At 51.6% G+C, this 15,332-nt stretch overlaps 4 protein-coding genes across 4 annotated transcripts; 2 read left to right on the top strand and 2 right to left on the bottom strand.

Moving 5' to 3' along the window:
- Positions 1-455: 455 nt before the first annotated feature.
- On the bottom strand, positions 456-3,144 carry BROUX77_002432 (uncharacterized protein; the record flags this gene model as incomplete). Its single annotated transcript, XM_073746972.1, has 3 exons — positions 456-2,528; positions 2,601-2,746; positions 2,862-3,144. 3 exons carry the CDS (start codon positions 3,142-3,144, stop codon positions 456-458), a joined length of 2,502 nt encoding a protein of 833 aa, XP_073607514.1.
- A 2,233-nt stretch (positions 3,145-5,377) lies between these two features.
- Positions 5,378-7,181, top strand: BROUX77_002431 (uncharacterized protein; the record flags this gene model as incomplete). Its single annotated transcript, XM_073746971.1, has 3 exons — positions 5,378-6,082; positions 6,151-6,962; positions 7,058-7,181. 3 exons carry the CDS (start codon positions 5,378-5,380, stop codon positions 7,179-7,181), a joined length of 1,641 nt encoding a protein of 546 aa, XP_073607513.1.
- A 650-nt stretch (positions 7,182-7,831) lies between these two features.
- BROUX77_002430 (uncharacterized protein) lies at positions 7,832-9,420 on the bottom strand (the record flags this gene model as incomplete). The annotated part of the gene is made up of 2 exons (XM_073746970.1): positions 7,832-9,130; positions 9,235-9,420. The coding sequence occupies 2 exons, from the start codon at positions 9,418-9,420 to the stop codon at positions 7,832-7,834; spliced, it is 1,485 nt and encodes a 494-aa protein (XP_073607512.1).
- Positions 9,421-11,615: 2,195 nt separating this feature from the next.
- Positions 11,616-12,416, top strand: BROUX77_002429 (uncharacterized protein; the record flags this gene model as incomplete). Its single annotated transcript, XM_073746969.1, has 3 exons — positions 11,616-11,965; positions 12,059-12,302; positions 12,375-12,416. The coding sequence occupies 3 exons, from the start codon at positions 11,616-11,618 to the stop codon at positions 12,414-12,416; spliced, it is 636 nt and encodes a 211-aa protein (XP_073607511.1).
- Between the last annotated feature and the right edge of the window lie 2,916 nt (positions 12,417-15,332).

Below are 15,332 nucleotides of genomic sequence, written 5' to 3'. Positions count from 1 at the left end.
TGTCCTGTTTTTTTGTTTTCCTTTGCTTTGCTTTGCTTTGCTGGTATGCGGTAATATGGCTTTTTCATGAGTTACATGGTTTCACAAAATTTCGGGGACCGTACAAACAATGGGTTGTCCCAGCTTTCTCTTTTTGGAGAGTCAGCTATCTTTTTTTTTGGGTAGGGCTTGGTTGAAAAAAAAAAGTACATGATGATACTTTCTCTTCTCACAACCGACATTCTTTATGTACTATACAAGTGATTATGCACGTAGTCATTAAAAACTGAAGATTGGAAAGTCAAGTAGAATTAGAACTTTTTTGTAGCGATACTTTGAGAATACGGCAAGAAACCGTCTCTCCATCGCACTCATTACATATAAGGCATATCATGAAAACATATCTGGGCCAGCGCAATAAAAGAAACACATGATAAAATCGACGAATCAACACTCTCACGCCCTCTCATCTCCAACTACAGACCCTTTGGTGCATCACTGTTGTCAGAGTTGGTCGTACCTTCATACACTTCCGACCGCGCCTCGACGTTGGCAATGGCACTCTGGAGGGCATTCGTTAGATCGATGTGGAATAGCGGGCGGTTCAGTCCGTGGACAACCACTCCGCGCCGTCTATGACGCAGGCGTGTGTGATCCCCGGGCAGCTTGACAGGGGAGATGGACTCCTCCACGTCGGGCAGGCGCGACACGGCGATCTGACCGTGGGCCTCCTTCTCGACGACCGACGCAGCCGAGTCGTCGCCGGCCAGCTCAGCAACACTGAAAATGGACTTCCAGCGAGTCTGCGGCGTCTGCGCGGCCGAGGTCTGCTCAAGCGGGTATCCGAAGCCGGCGGACGCCAGAGCGCGCTTAGTCCAGCGGTTGTTGATGCAGGCAATGTGCCAGTCGACGGGTTCGGGGGCTGCATAGCGATCCAGCTGGTTGCGCACGTCAATCAGCTGCTGCACCGAGGTAATGTCGACGTTGTTGACGGAGGAAAAGTCAAGAATCACAGCCTTGAGCGTCGGCTTGCTGGCATCGTCAGCGTCAATTTCGTCCGTAGCGTCGCTATCGTTGCGCACGGCGCGCTTGGCCTTTTTCGGACCAGGATCGTTCCATGGGCGATCGCCGGGGTTGGCGTATGTCTGCGGGGCAGTGCGGCGCGTCTGCTGGAAGATTGTGCGGGTGAAGTAGGACAGGGTATGGCTGGCGTTCGGGTAGTTGAAGCCTTCGGACAGGCGGTAGATGAAGATTCCGGGGTAGGGGCTCTCGACAACAACGACAGGGTTAGAGCCGTCGCCATGATTGATAGGCAGGAAGACGTTGCGCACGCCAGCGTTGGCAGGCGACGACTTGAAGGTTCCGTAGGCGCCGACGTCGTCAGTGTGGTGCTCGCCGATGATGCGATCGTTGAGGACGGACTGGATGCGGACGCGGCCGAGGAAGTCGCCGCGGGCCTTGAGGATACGGAAGAGCATGACAGCCATGGAGATGCAGACAGTTGAGTAGATGCCGTTCTCAATGGACGAGAAGATGCTCACAAACACGCCGACAAAGAAAATTAGCACCTCGATGGGCGACACGCGCCAGAACTGGTAGACGGTGTTGGGTGGCGTGATCAGGTCCATGACGGCGTGGATGATGACGGCAGCCAGTGCGGCCTTGGGGATGTAGAAGAAGACACTGGGCAGAGCGTAAACAGCCAACACGACAATTACAGCGGTGATGACACTAGCAAAGGGTGTCCGCACGCCAGCCTTAGATTTGATGGCAGTGCGTGAGAACGAGCCGGTCGCGGGGTAAGCACCGAGGAAGGGGCCCAGTAGGTTGGTCACGCCGATAGCAACCATCTCCTGCGACGGGTTGATGGTGTAATCATTTATGCGGCCAAACGACTTGGAGATGGCAATATGCTCGACCACCAGGACAATCACCGTCGCGGGAAGATATGAGCCAACCACGCTGCAGGTGTGGCTGTTAACGTTGGGCACGCCGGTGTGCTTAAAGCCGCGCGGCACGTGGCCGATCAACTTGAATGCCGGGCTGGAACGCTGGTCGCGATTGACGAGCCAGCTGATGAGGGTGTATAGCAGAATGACGAAGACGGTGCGCAGGGTGTTTGTGAAGAACAGAGCGCGCTTGTGCTGCGGCCAGCGCTTGGCGGCCAGGTTGATGCTAGAGCGGATCAAGTACAGCAGAGCCAAAGCAGTGATGCCGATGGCGGCGTCAAGCTTGGCCGTGTCGAGGTGCTTGAGCGAGTTGATGAAGACCAGGTACGGGGCATCGCGCGTGTCAATGCCCTTGAGGCCCATGAGGGAGGATAGTTGGCCGCTGGCAATCGACAGCGCAGAGCCGGTCATGAAAGCCGAAAGCGACGTCAGCGATATTAAGTCGACGATCCAACCGCAGCGTATCAGACCGATGAAGCAGATGATGCCGCCGGCCAGGATCGCCAGCGTGCCGGCGATGTCGGTGGCGGAGATGTCAGGGTGCTTGTCCTGGATGTCGACAATGGCATTACCCACTAGTGTGGACATGACAGCAACGGGCTGTACGTTGAAGACCGCGGGTTAGCTATGATTCTGATAAGAACAGTTGGTCTATAAGCATCGGGGACTTACACCAATGGTGATGTCTTTGGATGTAGCAAAGATCCAGTACAGCGCAACTCCCATAAAGGACGAATACAGGCCGTATTCAGGGGATAAGTTGGCCAGCAGGGCGTATGCCATGCCCTGAGGCACGACCACGGCGCCTATAGTGCATCCTGTACAGGGGAACCCAGGTGTTAGTGCTCAGTGGGTTACAGGGGGTTGCAGGATGTAGGATTTCGCAGCCACCGGAGGTCCGTCTCTCCTGCCGTCTAGGGCAACCAAACTCACCGGCTACCAGGTCACCGACAAACCAGGTCAAATTATAGTACGGCGCCCAGCTGAGGAAGGGAAACAAGCTGATGAGATACCCAGAAATTCCTTTCCCCGAGGGCACCTGCTCGCGCAGCCACTCAGCAGTGGTGGGCTCTTCTTCGACAAACGTATCCGTCTCGGCCGTCGCAATGGAGAAGACGCTCTCGCCGCGGGTCACGTTGTCGTTGGCCGAGTCGTCGAGTTTAATCCCAAGGACTTTGGCCAACATACGGCCGGCCTGGGCAGATTTGCTGGCCATGGCTGGGAGGGGGAGGGACGGGTACAGGGAAAGAGATGAACGGCGGGTATTCAGTTGGAACTGTGACGTCAAGAGAGGAGAAGCACACACGGCAGAGAAAATGAGGGGAAGGCAACAAATGAAAAGAAGAAGAGAACTGAGTTGAGGACAAGGAGCGCAACAAGAAGAAGAAGATGGCCGCTACAAGGCGAATAATCAGGTACCACCTTGAACTCCAGAACAACTCGACTGGGTCGCTTGACTTGACACAGGCCGGGCACGAGTCAAATATGCCAAAGACACTAGACACAAGAGAACAATACCACCAGAAAAAGAACGAGAGCTTTTGGAAACAAAGCCCTGGGGTGGATGGAGGCCCGATTATATTCCCCAGACGCGATGCGGCCCTACTCGGCCAGTACCTGGGGGGCGGATTTACCTCGCTCAAGAACACTACGCAACAAAGCTAAGCAGGGTTTAGACTGTCCGTCTGGTCTTGACTTCTGTCTCTGGTGGTGAATAATACAGCGTTGCTGTCCCAAAGCGGCCAGGCTAAGAGTGTGTGTGGCCAAGATAAATTAGAGGTATTTAACAGTGCTTTTATTATGGCGGAGGAGTCGAGCGGCGATGTCGCCATCGATCCTGTGTCTGTAAGAAAGAAAATACAAATAAAAATAGGAAAATAGAAAAAAGAAAAGGGAGGCAATCAAAGTCAGAGACCGGCTGCGTGCACAACCAGCGAGCTTGAAGCTAAAGTCGTCCTCTTTGGGAGGGAGGCATGCGTCTGGTGTTTTTCCAAGACACTGGAGAGATAACCATCTTGCAGGCTTGCGATGTTTACAGGGACGCAGAGAGAGACGACGTACAGCCAAGCTTTCTGTCAAGCATCTGCCAAGACGCCCTGCCCCCCGGGTCTCCCCCAGAAACGCAGCGCTCATTGCATGCTTATGCCGTGATGTATCCCAGCCTCTTGTTCGTCCCGTCTCGGCTTCCCAGCAGAGCGGCTCTTCAAGAATCTTGGCTATCCGTCAAGGCCTTGGCAGAAGCTTAGCATGTAGCACCAAGCACAAATGTGCATAGAGTCACATATTTGCAGGCTTGTGTGAATGTCCTTGCAACTATCATGTACGCAACGCCATCTTCTCGACATCGGCCCCAGAGATGTCACCATACGGCCTCTGCGCCAATGGCCATGCTTGCTGAGGTTGCCATTAGTGGCTTGGGATTCATCCTCTTTGTCAGCATTCTAGAATTTCACGCCTGTGGTAACCCCATTATCATCTCATAATGCAAGATATGGCTTTTGTCTATGGTGCCCGCCGCCGCCGCACCCTCGTTCTCGCTCTCGGGCAGCACTCTCAAAGCGACTCTTCCCTGCTACCCTCTCAATCAGGACTCGCTAGCTTCTCGGCTCGTTGCCCTCACAAAGAAAATCCGCCGGCCCACGAACCGAGCCGCACACTGGACGGCTCTGTGTTGTTGACTTGGGCCCCAGAACAGCCAATCACAGCTCTCCCGTGTCAAAAGTTGCATCAACAGCCTAGCCCATTGCGCCATTGCGGATCACCTCCACTTTTGCGTGGCTCTAAAGAGGGAAAGTTCGCCCTCTGGCGCCTTTTGTCTCACTCGGCCTTGGTGGTAGAACAAACTTGGTCTTAGGTGAACCATTGACATGAGGGCTTGTGCAACGGGAGAGCAACACATCACACAACCCTAGCGGCATCACGTGCAATAAGGTTTTCATAATGCTGACTGCAAGGGTCTACACACCCTAGTGCCCTAAAACCCTTGTCCCTTCCTGACGAAACGCGCCGCGGTTGCACAGAGAAAAAACGCGCCCGCCAAAGACGCCATAACCCAGTCAGTCCTTACAGTAGTGTCATGGTGATGGGCCAGTCATCTACATACACGAAAACAAATACAGGCACAAAGCCAAAACAACAACACAAAGAAACCGTCATAAGATCAACATAAAATCCCACCTCGCAAAATATCCCGGACACCGCCATCAAAGAGCTGTATACCCTGCCACGAACTGCCTACCCTACATTATCGGATCAACACCAGACTTCTTTTGTTTGCGCTGGGAAAACCTATCAAATTCCAAGACCACCAACTGCCAGAAGTCTCAGAGTAGCTTTCAAGTCTGTTCTATCGTTCGTTCTGGTCGGGTTACTTCCACGCTTAAGCGCCGTCCTTGCTACCACAAACCCGGCAGCGGTGGCCCACGTGTGCCGCCTCCACGCCAACCACAATGCCGAGTCCCAAGCGCAACACTCATTCCCCGTCCATGCTCCCACACTCCTCTTCCGCCCTGGTCGCTGCCGATCTCACAACGCCAGCGCCGCCCCGAACCCAACGAACCTTGCGCAAGCTTCAGTCCGCCCATAGTTTGGGCGCCCGAGCCGCTAGCCAGACGTACCCCACCACCCCCGTCGAGAGCTTCCTCACCCAACACCGCCAGCACCAGACCGGCCAACAGCCGCTGAAGCAGCGCAGCTCGCAGCTGCCGCAGCCGTCGCCGTCAGCCTTTTCCTCGACCTTCCACCAGCAAGCTGCCACGCCCCCACGTCACCAGCTACACCACCAAAGCTCACAGCCCCTACACGCCGCCAGAACAGCGCATACGCAGTCACAAAAGCCAAAGCATCTCCCGCAGCTGCAATCCTCGCCGCTGGCTCGTAATGGCTCACCACAGAAGAAAGACGCGGCGCAACTTTCTGGCCCGTCGCCCTTGAGCAGGCGCATCCGCGCGAATAGCGACGCCGGTGGCGCCGCACAAGCGGCTGATTCTGCTTTGCTCCCGAGGAGACCCAAACGGCCACAATATGCAAATCTAGGCATGTCGATTCAGGCGATTGTGCGCGACGGTCCCCCAGATGACAACTATCTAGGCACGCTAGAAACAGCCCGATATAAAATCTTGGAAGAAGGCATAAAGAGTGATAGTGACGGCATGGTAAGTATTTTCTTTTTCTTGTGGGCTGTCCGCAAAGCTCACCCCAACCTATGTTAACCCGAAAATAGTCTTCAGTTCGTATCTACGCGTGGCTTATCCTGCTGAACGCCCCGGTCATGGCCACCGACGACTACCTCGCCCTCATTCACAGAGGCGCTTCTCCAGCATACGCGAAAATTCGCAACGATACGTTCCGCACACTCACGACCGACCCTCTCTTCCGCCGGCGCGTTAGCGAAGCCAGTCTAATCCGGCTTCTCAACGCTATTGCCTGGCAACTCCACGACGGTCGAGAAAAGACTCGCCGGGAGCGGTCTTCTCTAGCCGCAGGGGGAACCATCGGAAATTTTATTGGCACCGGCGACACACACGAGTCTAGCCCGGCAACCGACTCATCAGTACATTCGTCCCCAGCCGCAAAGAACCGCGCGCGAGCACTGACCCTGACCACCGAGGGCTCAGAGCAGAACCTCACGCCGGAACCCGGCACGTATGTGCAGGGCATGAACGTCCTCGCCGCACCGTTCCTATATGCCGCCCGCAGCGAAGCCGAAGCCTTTACTGCCTTTTACGCGCTGCTCACGCGCGAGTGCCCCGGATACATCCGCGGTGCCATGGAAGGCGTCCACCGTGGCCTGGCGCTCGTCGACAAGGTGCTCGCCATTGTCGACAAGCAGCTCAGCACGTATCTGCTGAGTCGCAGCCTGCGCGCCGAAATATACGCCTTCCCGTCTGTCCTCACGCTTAGCGCGTGCACGCCGCCGCTGCCCGAGGTGCTCAAACTCTGGGACTTTTTGTTTGCGTATGGCCCGCATCTGAATATCCTCTGCATTGTCGCACAGCTGTACATCATGCGCGACCAGATTCTCGCATCACCAACGTAAGTATAGCTACTGAATTTCCATGTCTCGTTGTCCCAACCGTATCCTTTTCTCGGCCGCCCGGTACTGTCTCGCTAACACATGACGTCCATAGCCCAAGCAATCTCCTCCGCTCGTTCCCTGCGCTGCAGGCAGAGCAGATCAAGAAGCTTACCATCTCGTTTGTGCAGAGAATCCCACGAGACATGTATGCCGAGATTGTCGAACACGCCCGCTAAACATGTCCGTCAGTGATTTCCTCAACCACCGCCCTGATCCTCTAACCCGCAACTTGAGTCCTGGCGCCTAGTTGTTATACCCCATTCCCGGCCCCCTCCTCTGTCACATGGATTATATTATCTACGGCCCTTTGAAAATTAAAACATGGCTTTCTCGTCCTCTCTTTACCCATGTGCCTCAGAATCTAGAAACTTTGATGTCTCAACTTTTGGTTGGAAGACTTGCGTGTGCCATATGTCGCTGTTGCTGTCATGACGTCACAGCCAAATTTAAAAAACAAAATGAAGAAAACGGAATTGGACAAGAATCACATAAAAAAACAACATGATCTAACGATGGAAATTCTCAATTTGTAAGAAATGTCACAATGAGAAGGAAGTGAAAGCGAATATTGTATAAGTGATATGGCGTGAAAGATATGATCAAGAGAATGAATTTATATGACAGGAAGCGAGGTTAATATATGAAAAGAAAAGGACCACAACTTCGTTCTGTTAATCCCACGTAGCGCAACGGTTTGTTTTCTTGTTGTCTGTTTCACCTTTCCTTCTTTTTCTAGTTGGTTCCTTTGTAGTTCTTTTTCTTCTTCATTTTTTTTTCTCGTGCCTACTTTTCTTCTTCTGCGTAGGTACATACAATCCTCCCTTCTTTAATACACGGGCACAGGACAGCCGCCCTCGGCTCGCGCAAAGGCATTTGAGAAGAACTCCTGCATGGCGACATAGTGAAACAGGATACCTCCGAGCACGGCAAAGTGCCAGAGGTTGTGACTGCCACCAACGTAGTCAAACATGCCAGGATACCAGCACTCAGGGATCTTGCTAGCGTAGACGAGGGCGCCGACAAAGTAGACCATGACCGACGAGAATATGGGCTTGTAGAACTCGTAGACAAACTCGGTGCCGTGTGTGTAGTTGAGCTGCAACACGGGCAGGAAGCCGGTTAGGGCAAGACCGGCAAAGAATGCCACGCGAAGCCAGGCCATATCTTGCTTGTTAAAGTAAGGGTGCCACGGCATGATGACGCCGCCGAGACCAAGCAGGCCGGTGGTGGTCATGTAGGTCCAGCGGCTGGTGGCATCGCAGTAAAAGACGGTCCATTCAGTGGTGGCAATGGATGCGGCAATAAGGACGCTGATGCCGGTGTAATCGACGCAGGCAAATATCGAAATAGCATCGACGTCGGCGACAGCGTTCATTGTGTGCCAGATGGTAGAACAAGCGAGTGTCAAGCAGGCAGTGAAGAAGAAAGAAGCAGCAATGATGACGTCAGTTGTGGTGCTGTTTTGGAAGTTGTGGCTCATGGGGTAAAAGTAAAAGGCGATTGCAAGCACAACCAAGAAGCCCACAGCATGAGACCAGATGTTGATAGTCTCGTTGGACAGGCCAAACATGCTGCGCACACAGTCAACTTTGCTCTCGGTGAAGCGGTAGCCGGACTGGATGTGGGGGTTAATGCGCCAGGGGATAGGCAAGTCCTCATACAAGATGAGGCCTTGTTCTCGGGCGCGAGTGACGGCTCGTTGAATGGCATCCTCCAGAGACTCGGCGGCGTGAATGGCGCTCTGCAGGCCCTCGTCCATGATTCGTAGAGATTCGTCCATCAGCTGGCCAGCGGCTGAAGCCAGTCCCCGCTCACGCATCTTGTGCGCGCGGTTCTCAAAGTCGTTCAGCATCTCATCAAGCAGCTCGACGGCGACCTTGGCCTTTTCGTTGAGCGACTCGGCTGCAGTCATGGCCTCGTGGCACCCGGCCTCGATTGTCTCGACCATGACTTGGAGCCGTCTGCGGCCAGCGCCAATCATCTCTTCCGAGGCAGCAGCACAGCGGTTGCGGACAGTTTTCAGAGTTTCGAGGGCAATGGATATGCTTTCGTCGAGATCGGGTTCGATGTAATGGCTTTCGATGTATTGGAGTCGTCTGTCAAGCTCATCGAGAAATACGTCGACCTGGTTGCATGGGCGGTGCTGGTGTTAGAAAGGGATATTTCCACGTGAGAGCATCCTAAGAGCAGAGGGGGAGAGCCGTATAATATAGATTGTGGTAGGTGTACCTTTAGTAGTAGATTGTCCTCGCCTTCCATGATGTTGCGCACAAGTGACATACGCCGGCGTTGCACAAAAAGCGAGTGCCGCCTTCGCTGATGTGCTGAAGAGGCAGAGCAATCTTGTGGCTGTAAGCTGGAGCTGCAGGCATCGTCCCGGCGCATCTCGGTCATGATATCGGAGGGCGGCGCCATGGTGATAGCGGCGGTGGGGCTAGGGTCTAGGGAGTCGTGTGTATGTATGTATATGCAGGAAGAAGCCCAAGTCTCAACAGCCGTGGTTCGTCCAAGGCGGTGGCGGGAGGGCTTGCCGATAGTGATGGTGATGCTTATAGTTTCAGCGAGGCTTTGGTTATAAGAATAAGCAACGGTCGATGCAGACACTGACACTTGAAGCAGGGCCAGGACCTGTGATGATTGGAATGACGAGGAAAATGCAGCAAGGAAGAGACTGTATGTAGCTTCACTCGGCTTGTGGTAGAAGATGAAAAAGAAAGAAAACAAGCGAGACCAGCGGTCAAAGCAAATTGCATGAAAAATCGGCGTCGTCAAGTGGCCGTCAGGGTGTGTTGAAACGAGCACAACAAAGAGTGAGTTCAAGGTGAGCGGAGCAGAAACAGAGGCAAAAAGCAAGAGACGCAGGGACGGCCAGGACGCTCATATTTTAGGTGAAGACTGAAGAAAATGAAACAAGCCGTGCATGTGTACTTTCTGCTCCAGGTTATGATAATCAGCGGTGCAAATCCCAGAACTGGCGCCGGGTAAGCCTCGGAAATTGACTGCCACGGCGCTCCAGGCGCTAAACAGGAGCCGCCAGAGTGCTGGAAGTCCCCTCTGTGAGCCTGAGCTGCAGCGGTCTGCCCGCCCACTGACAATGCCGAGCCGTTGGAGTCTGCCAAGCCTGGGGTCTGCCTCCTTGGCTTCTGTCTCGCTGTGTTTGTTCAGCGGTTGAGTCCTGGAAGTCCCCCCACCAATAGCGGGCCAGCCCTTGAACGTGTGCTGTACATCTCCGTTTTTTGCCGTCCGTCAACACCCTCCCCGTGGAGATTGGTGCATGACATGAGTGCATAGTGCCAATGCCCGGGCCCCTTTCTTTGTTTCCCGTACCGCCTGGCACCAATAGTTATAGCCTGCGTTCAAAATATGAGTGAAACCAAATTGATTGATTGACATGAGGCTCTCATGGTTTTTTTCCCCTTTTTGTCTTATTTAGCGTTGCACACTACTTTGTCTTTTTTTCTTTTTGCTTGGCGGCTCACCCTGGCCCCCATTCACTTACACTCATTTGGGCGCGCTCATCATGAATTTCATCTTCACCATGGAACCACACCGCAAACTATTTTCATGCACATCATGCCTCAACTCCCCCAACTCAATCATTATTACATAACCTGCTAAAGACCGATCTCCCCCCGCTCATGCCTCCATGCTTATACCCAGCGGCACGAGCGCTATAACGACATTAACAAAGACCCTCTTCCTTCTTCCTTCCGACACATTCTTCCACTATTTCTCCTCAACAAGCTCCATCGACCAGGGCCGTCGGCTTGCGTGTTGCATTTTACCGGTCTTTTTCCGGCGCATACCCGCAATGACTTGTCATGGCCGGCCATCAGGATCTCAACTAGACAAGCAACATTGCGTGCCAGGGCTCCAAAATCTATAGACAATTACCCTCATTTGGCGTTGCTCCAACTCTCCCAATTCCCCTCTCGTGAAAATACTATCACATGGTGTGCGCTTTGTCTTTCCTTTGTCTTGGAGATTCGATGTTTTGCCATGTGCTTTCGTTGTTTCTGGCCATTAATTGCCCTTGATTAAGGTTTTTCAGACCCTTGGCTGCTGCTAGTTGAATAACCCTTGGCCACACATGTCTCATATCTTGATTGACACCCTGATGGCTTGGGTTCTTGTTGAGTCAAGCAAGAGCCGACTGAGCTTGTCTGTGTCTGCACCGACATTTATAAACTTGCTTATCGGCCATGAATATCAGAACTCCAAAGGTACCGGCAAAATTGGCTATAATCCAGATACCATATCACCACGCGCTTCATTTACACACTATCAGAGATCAAATTTTGCCTGCCTCAACAAGTTGTTTTTATGTGTACTGCTCATGCTAGGATCCTGTGGTGCTAAAGTCCCACCCCATGTACTAAAAGACATCATAAAAGTGGTCCCTGAACTTCAGCGAAAGGCTGAAGTTTATCGTTAGCATTTGGTAATTATGCCAGTCGCACGACTTCATGTTTTGATCACAAATAGCATCATACCGTCACTAATTCTTTCAAGCTCCAGCAAACTGTCGCATGTGCATTGCCTCCGCCAAATTCTCTTCACAACGCGTTGTTCCATCTTAGCCCCTATTCAACTCAAGACAATTCGACATCATGGGTGCCAAAATCATCAATGATCCCAGCCTATCGAGCACAATTGATGTTTCGAATCGCGCACAGCAAATCGCCCAACAGCTCGCCGAAGCCCTGGAAGCCTGTCTAGCCAACAAAAATGGCCTATCTGATGAAGACAACCGGTCCCTCGTAGCCATGTACCAGGAACTAGATAGCGAGTTAGCGCGCTTGAGAATGCTGAACCGATCTGCGATCATGACGGCCCGCGAAACCAAGGCGCAAACCGCCGAAGCTCGTCAAGAAGTCGATCGTTTACATCTGCAACTACAGAATCTCTACTACGAACAGCGACATCTCCAAGGTGAGATTGAGGCATGCAACTCATATGAGTAAGTGGTATACAACCAAATACTCATCCGGATATTCTGTCAAAATGTATTGACCATCTACCTGCGCATTCTTTCTGACATTTCGTGACACAGCCACTCATACCAGAAACTGCCTTTAATACCTGTCGAGGAGTTTGTTGCCTTGTACCCCGAACATGCCGACGCTGATGAAGATGCACTCATGGTTGCGCGCATAGAACATGAGCGCTCCGAAAGAGAAGGCCTGGAACAACAACGCCAGGAGCTCCTCAAGCGCAAGCAAAAGCTTATTGCTGACAACAAAAAGCGCGCCAACGACCTGGCAAACCTGGACACCAATTTGGAAAAGTTCATTGACGTATGTTTCTATCACTCTACACATACCCTACATCTGGTATTGCTGCGTACTAATTGATATTTCTCTCAACAGGCTGCGAAACCCATCCAAAAGCTATTCGAAAACGTGGCTTGATGTGCGCTCTGTCAAGAATGGATCATGTCAGAAAACCCGTTGCCTTCTTTACAAAGCTCGTACCAGTCGAGCCTTCCCAAACTACGCACGAAAAAAAAACCTGTACCATCTACTCGAGTTTTGTCGTTGTTTTGGAAGCCTTTGTTAAATATATGCCGTGCCATCTCATTTCATTCTACTCGCAGTGACTTTGTATCCATTGTCATCCTCAATTCAAATCCAGATCCAAACAAGACGTGCTGTGTGTTAGGGTTACGATTAGCCAAGAAATATCTTTTGTGTAACACACAACCCTGTTGAACTGGGAACATAAACTACACCCACGTTGGCCAAATAATTCACATGAGTGATGAGACCAAATTGACAATGTTTGTTTTTTCAATGGCTTACTATTTTCTGTAGAATATGTGTCTTTTGAAAGAGAGACCAGCATATTCGGCAAGAGCATTGCATTTTTGAACCCCAGACTAAGCCTAGAGACAAGACCTATCTTTGTCTTTGAAACTACGTACTGCATTGAAGTATCGACCCAAGAGAGCACTTATGCTTACATGGAAGTGATACATCTTGCCGACTAACAACATAATGAAATCCACATTTTCAATAAGGCCTTAGGATGCTTCTTATTTCAAGACATACTATTTAATTCAAAATGCTGCCCCGTATCTTTGTTGATTACTTGTGCATAACGTCACTGGTGGTGGAAGTGGTAGGTGGTTTGGGCGGATGGAGGTGGGATATCGACGCGCGCTATGAACAAGATCTGCGGAACATGTGGGGCTCCCTAGACTCCATATTCCCTCTTCGTCAGACTATTGAATTATGGCGTGAGTGTGAGAGCACTAACAGAGCCTGCCTCTCCGTTCACACAGCTCTTGGAGATGCACTTCATCCACAATATATACACAAGTTACCAGAGACTAGAGTGATATCTACTACTTGAACTAGATCCTCAAGATCATAGCTCTTCTCCATATGTTTCGTCCTAATGGTATAGTAATGTACATGGCCCCATACAAGTAATTACACAATATCTGCACCATCACTTACCAACAATCAATAGTAGAGAGCGGATGATAATATAGCATGCACTTTTTCTTTCAGTCCTGGTGCAGAAACATTTGGAACTATGGTTTGGCCTTGGTTGTAACCTCGGTGTTTGGGACGATTTCTTGCGACCAGGCACAGCTATCTGACCTTTTAGACGTTAGACTTTGGAGTATTCCTTGGGCAAGAAGATTTCTCATAAGAGGAACAAGTGCGCTTTGGAGAAGTGTACTATTCAATGCATACTTACTCTTACTACGCAGTAATACGACGGGGTTTAAGGTGAGATGAATTAACCCTAACCCTTATTAACATTGATAGTCATGATCATCATCACGGCCTTTAACAACAAGGACCGATGGTGTAGTTGGTTATCACGTTTGTCTAACATTCACGAATGGATGGACACAAAAGGTCGGCGGTTCAAGTCCGCCTCGGTTCAATTTTTGTCGGACCTCTGTCCTAAGAGATGGCCGGCCTCTTCTGGGGGAGTTTTTTTTCGAGGGTTTTTTTTTCAGAGCTGCTAAGTTCACCAAAAGTTCACCTACGCCGCTACCCCTGTCGTATGCCGAGAATACCTTGCGAGTAGACAGGTAAATAAAGAATGAATCAATCAAACCTACGCCGCTACCGCGTGGTGAAAGTGGCCATTTGGCTGGCTTCCGAAATGGCCAAAGGTCCGGCGGGGCTCCGAGAACACCGCCGTACGAGAACGGGAACGGGCTTGCATGAGGCAGACTCTTCATTTCGACCCCCACCTGACCCTCACCATATGGCCCACCCTCTCTCGGGGCCGCTCAGTCGCCGAGACACACCACCTAGCGCAACTGCGCGGCAATCTGTTTTTCTTGCTTCTTTATTTAACAGAAAATATTATTACATCGGCGGTAAGACCAGAACTTTAGGTCTTGTTTCGTGCCACGAGGGCGAAGAACAGCCTCTGCGCTGGGCGGGCCAAGTCAAGTCCTTGTCCCACGCAGAATTCCACCCGCTGACTGTCCTGCGCCTGGGGAGATCCGGCTCTTTGGCGGGGGTAGGTAGGCCCCAATGATCAGGGTCTTCTCGAGTTTGGCAGACCCGAGAGTTGTCCTCACGACGGATCGTGTCTGTAGTTGTAGTGTATTTCATATAGCTTAGTCACGCAGAATCAAGCCACCCCAAGTTTCCAATAAAGCTCACTTGTTACTCTGTTCTATATTGCTGTTGCCCCGGTCGACGAACTGGGTGACCCACCTGCCATCGCAAAGGCGGTGAAGGTTTGATTCTGGCGTATGAATTGGGGCGGCGATCGATGCGACCAGAGGGAGCGCCGCAAGAGGCGCAGGCAGCCGAGGCAAGTGCTGTCCAGCAAGTAGTTTTTCTGGACCTAGCAACTAGCCAGTAACAACTTAAAAGATTAAGCGAGGGTATCTGTCCCTTAGCACAACTTGCCGGCCATGATGGTCGCTGGTTTTCTGCGATCGACTTGTTTTTGGATTGAGACAACCCAGCCCAACTACTGCTAGCATACTGCTATATATTTTTTTTCTGCCCTTTGCGCCGAGCTAACAAGGAAAAAAAAATTCTGGCCCGTCGCGCATGCCGATAAGCCCCGTTTCTTTCCTTATCGGACCAATAGGAGAACGACATACCCCTGATATGTGGGGCCGTTTGGCGACAGCAAAGGAAAAAAAAAAAGTTCAAGAAGATTGAGATTTCTGGTCCTGCTGGCTTGTTTTCTTTCTCCTTCCTCTCCTTCTTTCTTCTACTTATTCTTGACATCATCTCCTTCTTTGTCGCTTCAGTCTTTTTTTGTGTCCTTTTGCGCCTATCCTACTCCCATCTTGTTTGTTGAGATCGAACAAGATACCACAATCGTATATTAGCTTT

The sequence above is a fragment of the Berkeleyomyces rouxiae genome, assembly GCF_048999995.1.
Source record: "Berkeleyomyces rouxiae strain 22BRR77 chromosome Unknown BrBRR77_ptg000002l, whole genome shotgun sequence".
In the NCBI taxonomy this organism is placed as follows: Eukaryota; Fungi; Ascomycota; class Sordariomycetes; order Microascales; family Ceratocystidaceae; genus Berkeleyomyces; species Berkeleyomyces rouxiae.
Note: the sequence above shows the minus strand (reverse complement) of the source record. Positions and strands in the feature narration are given on the sequence as shown.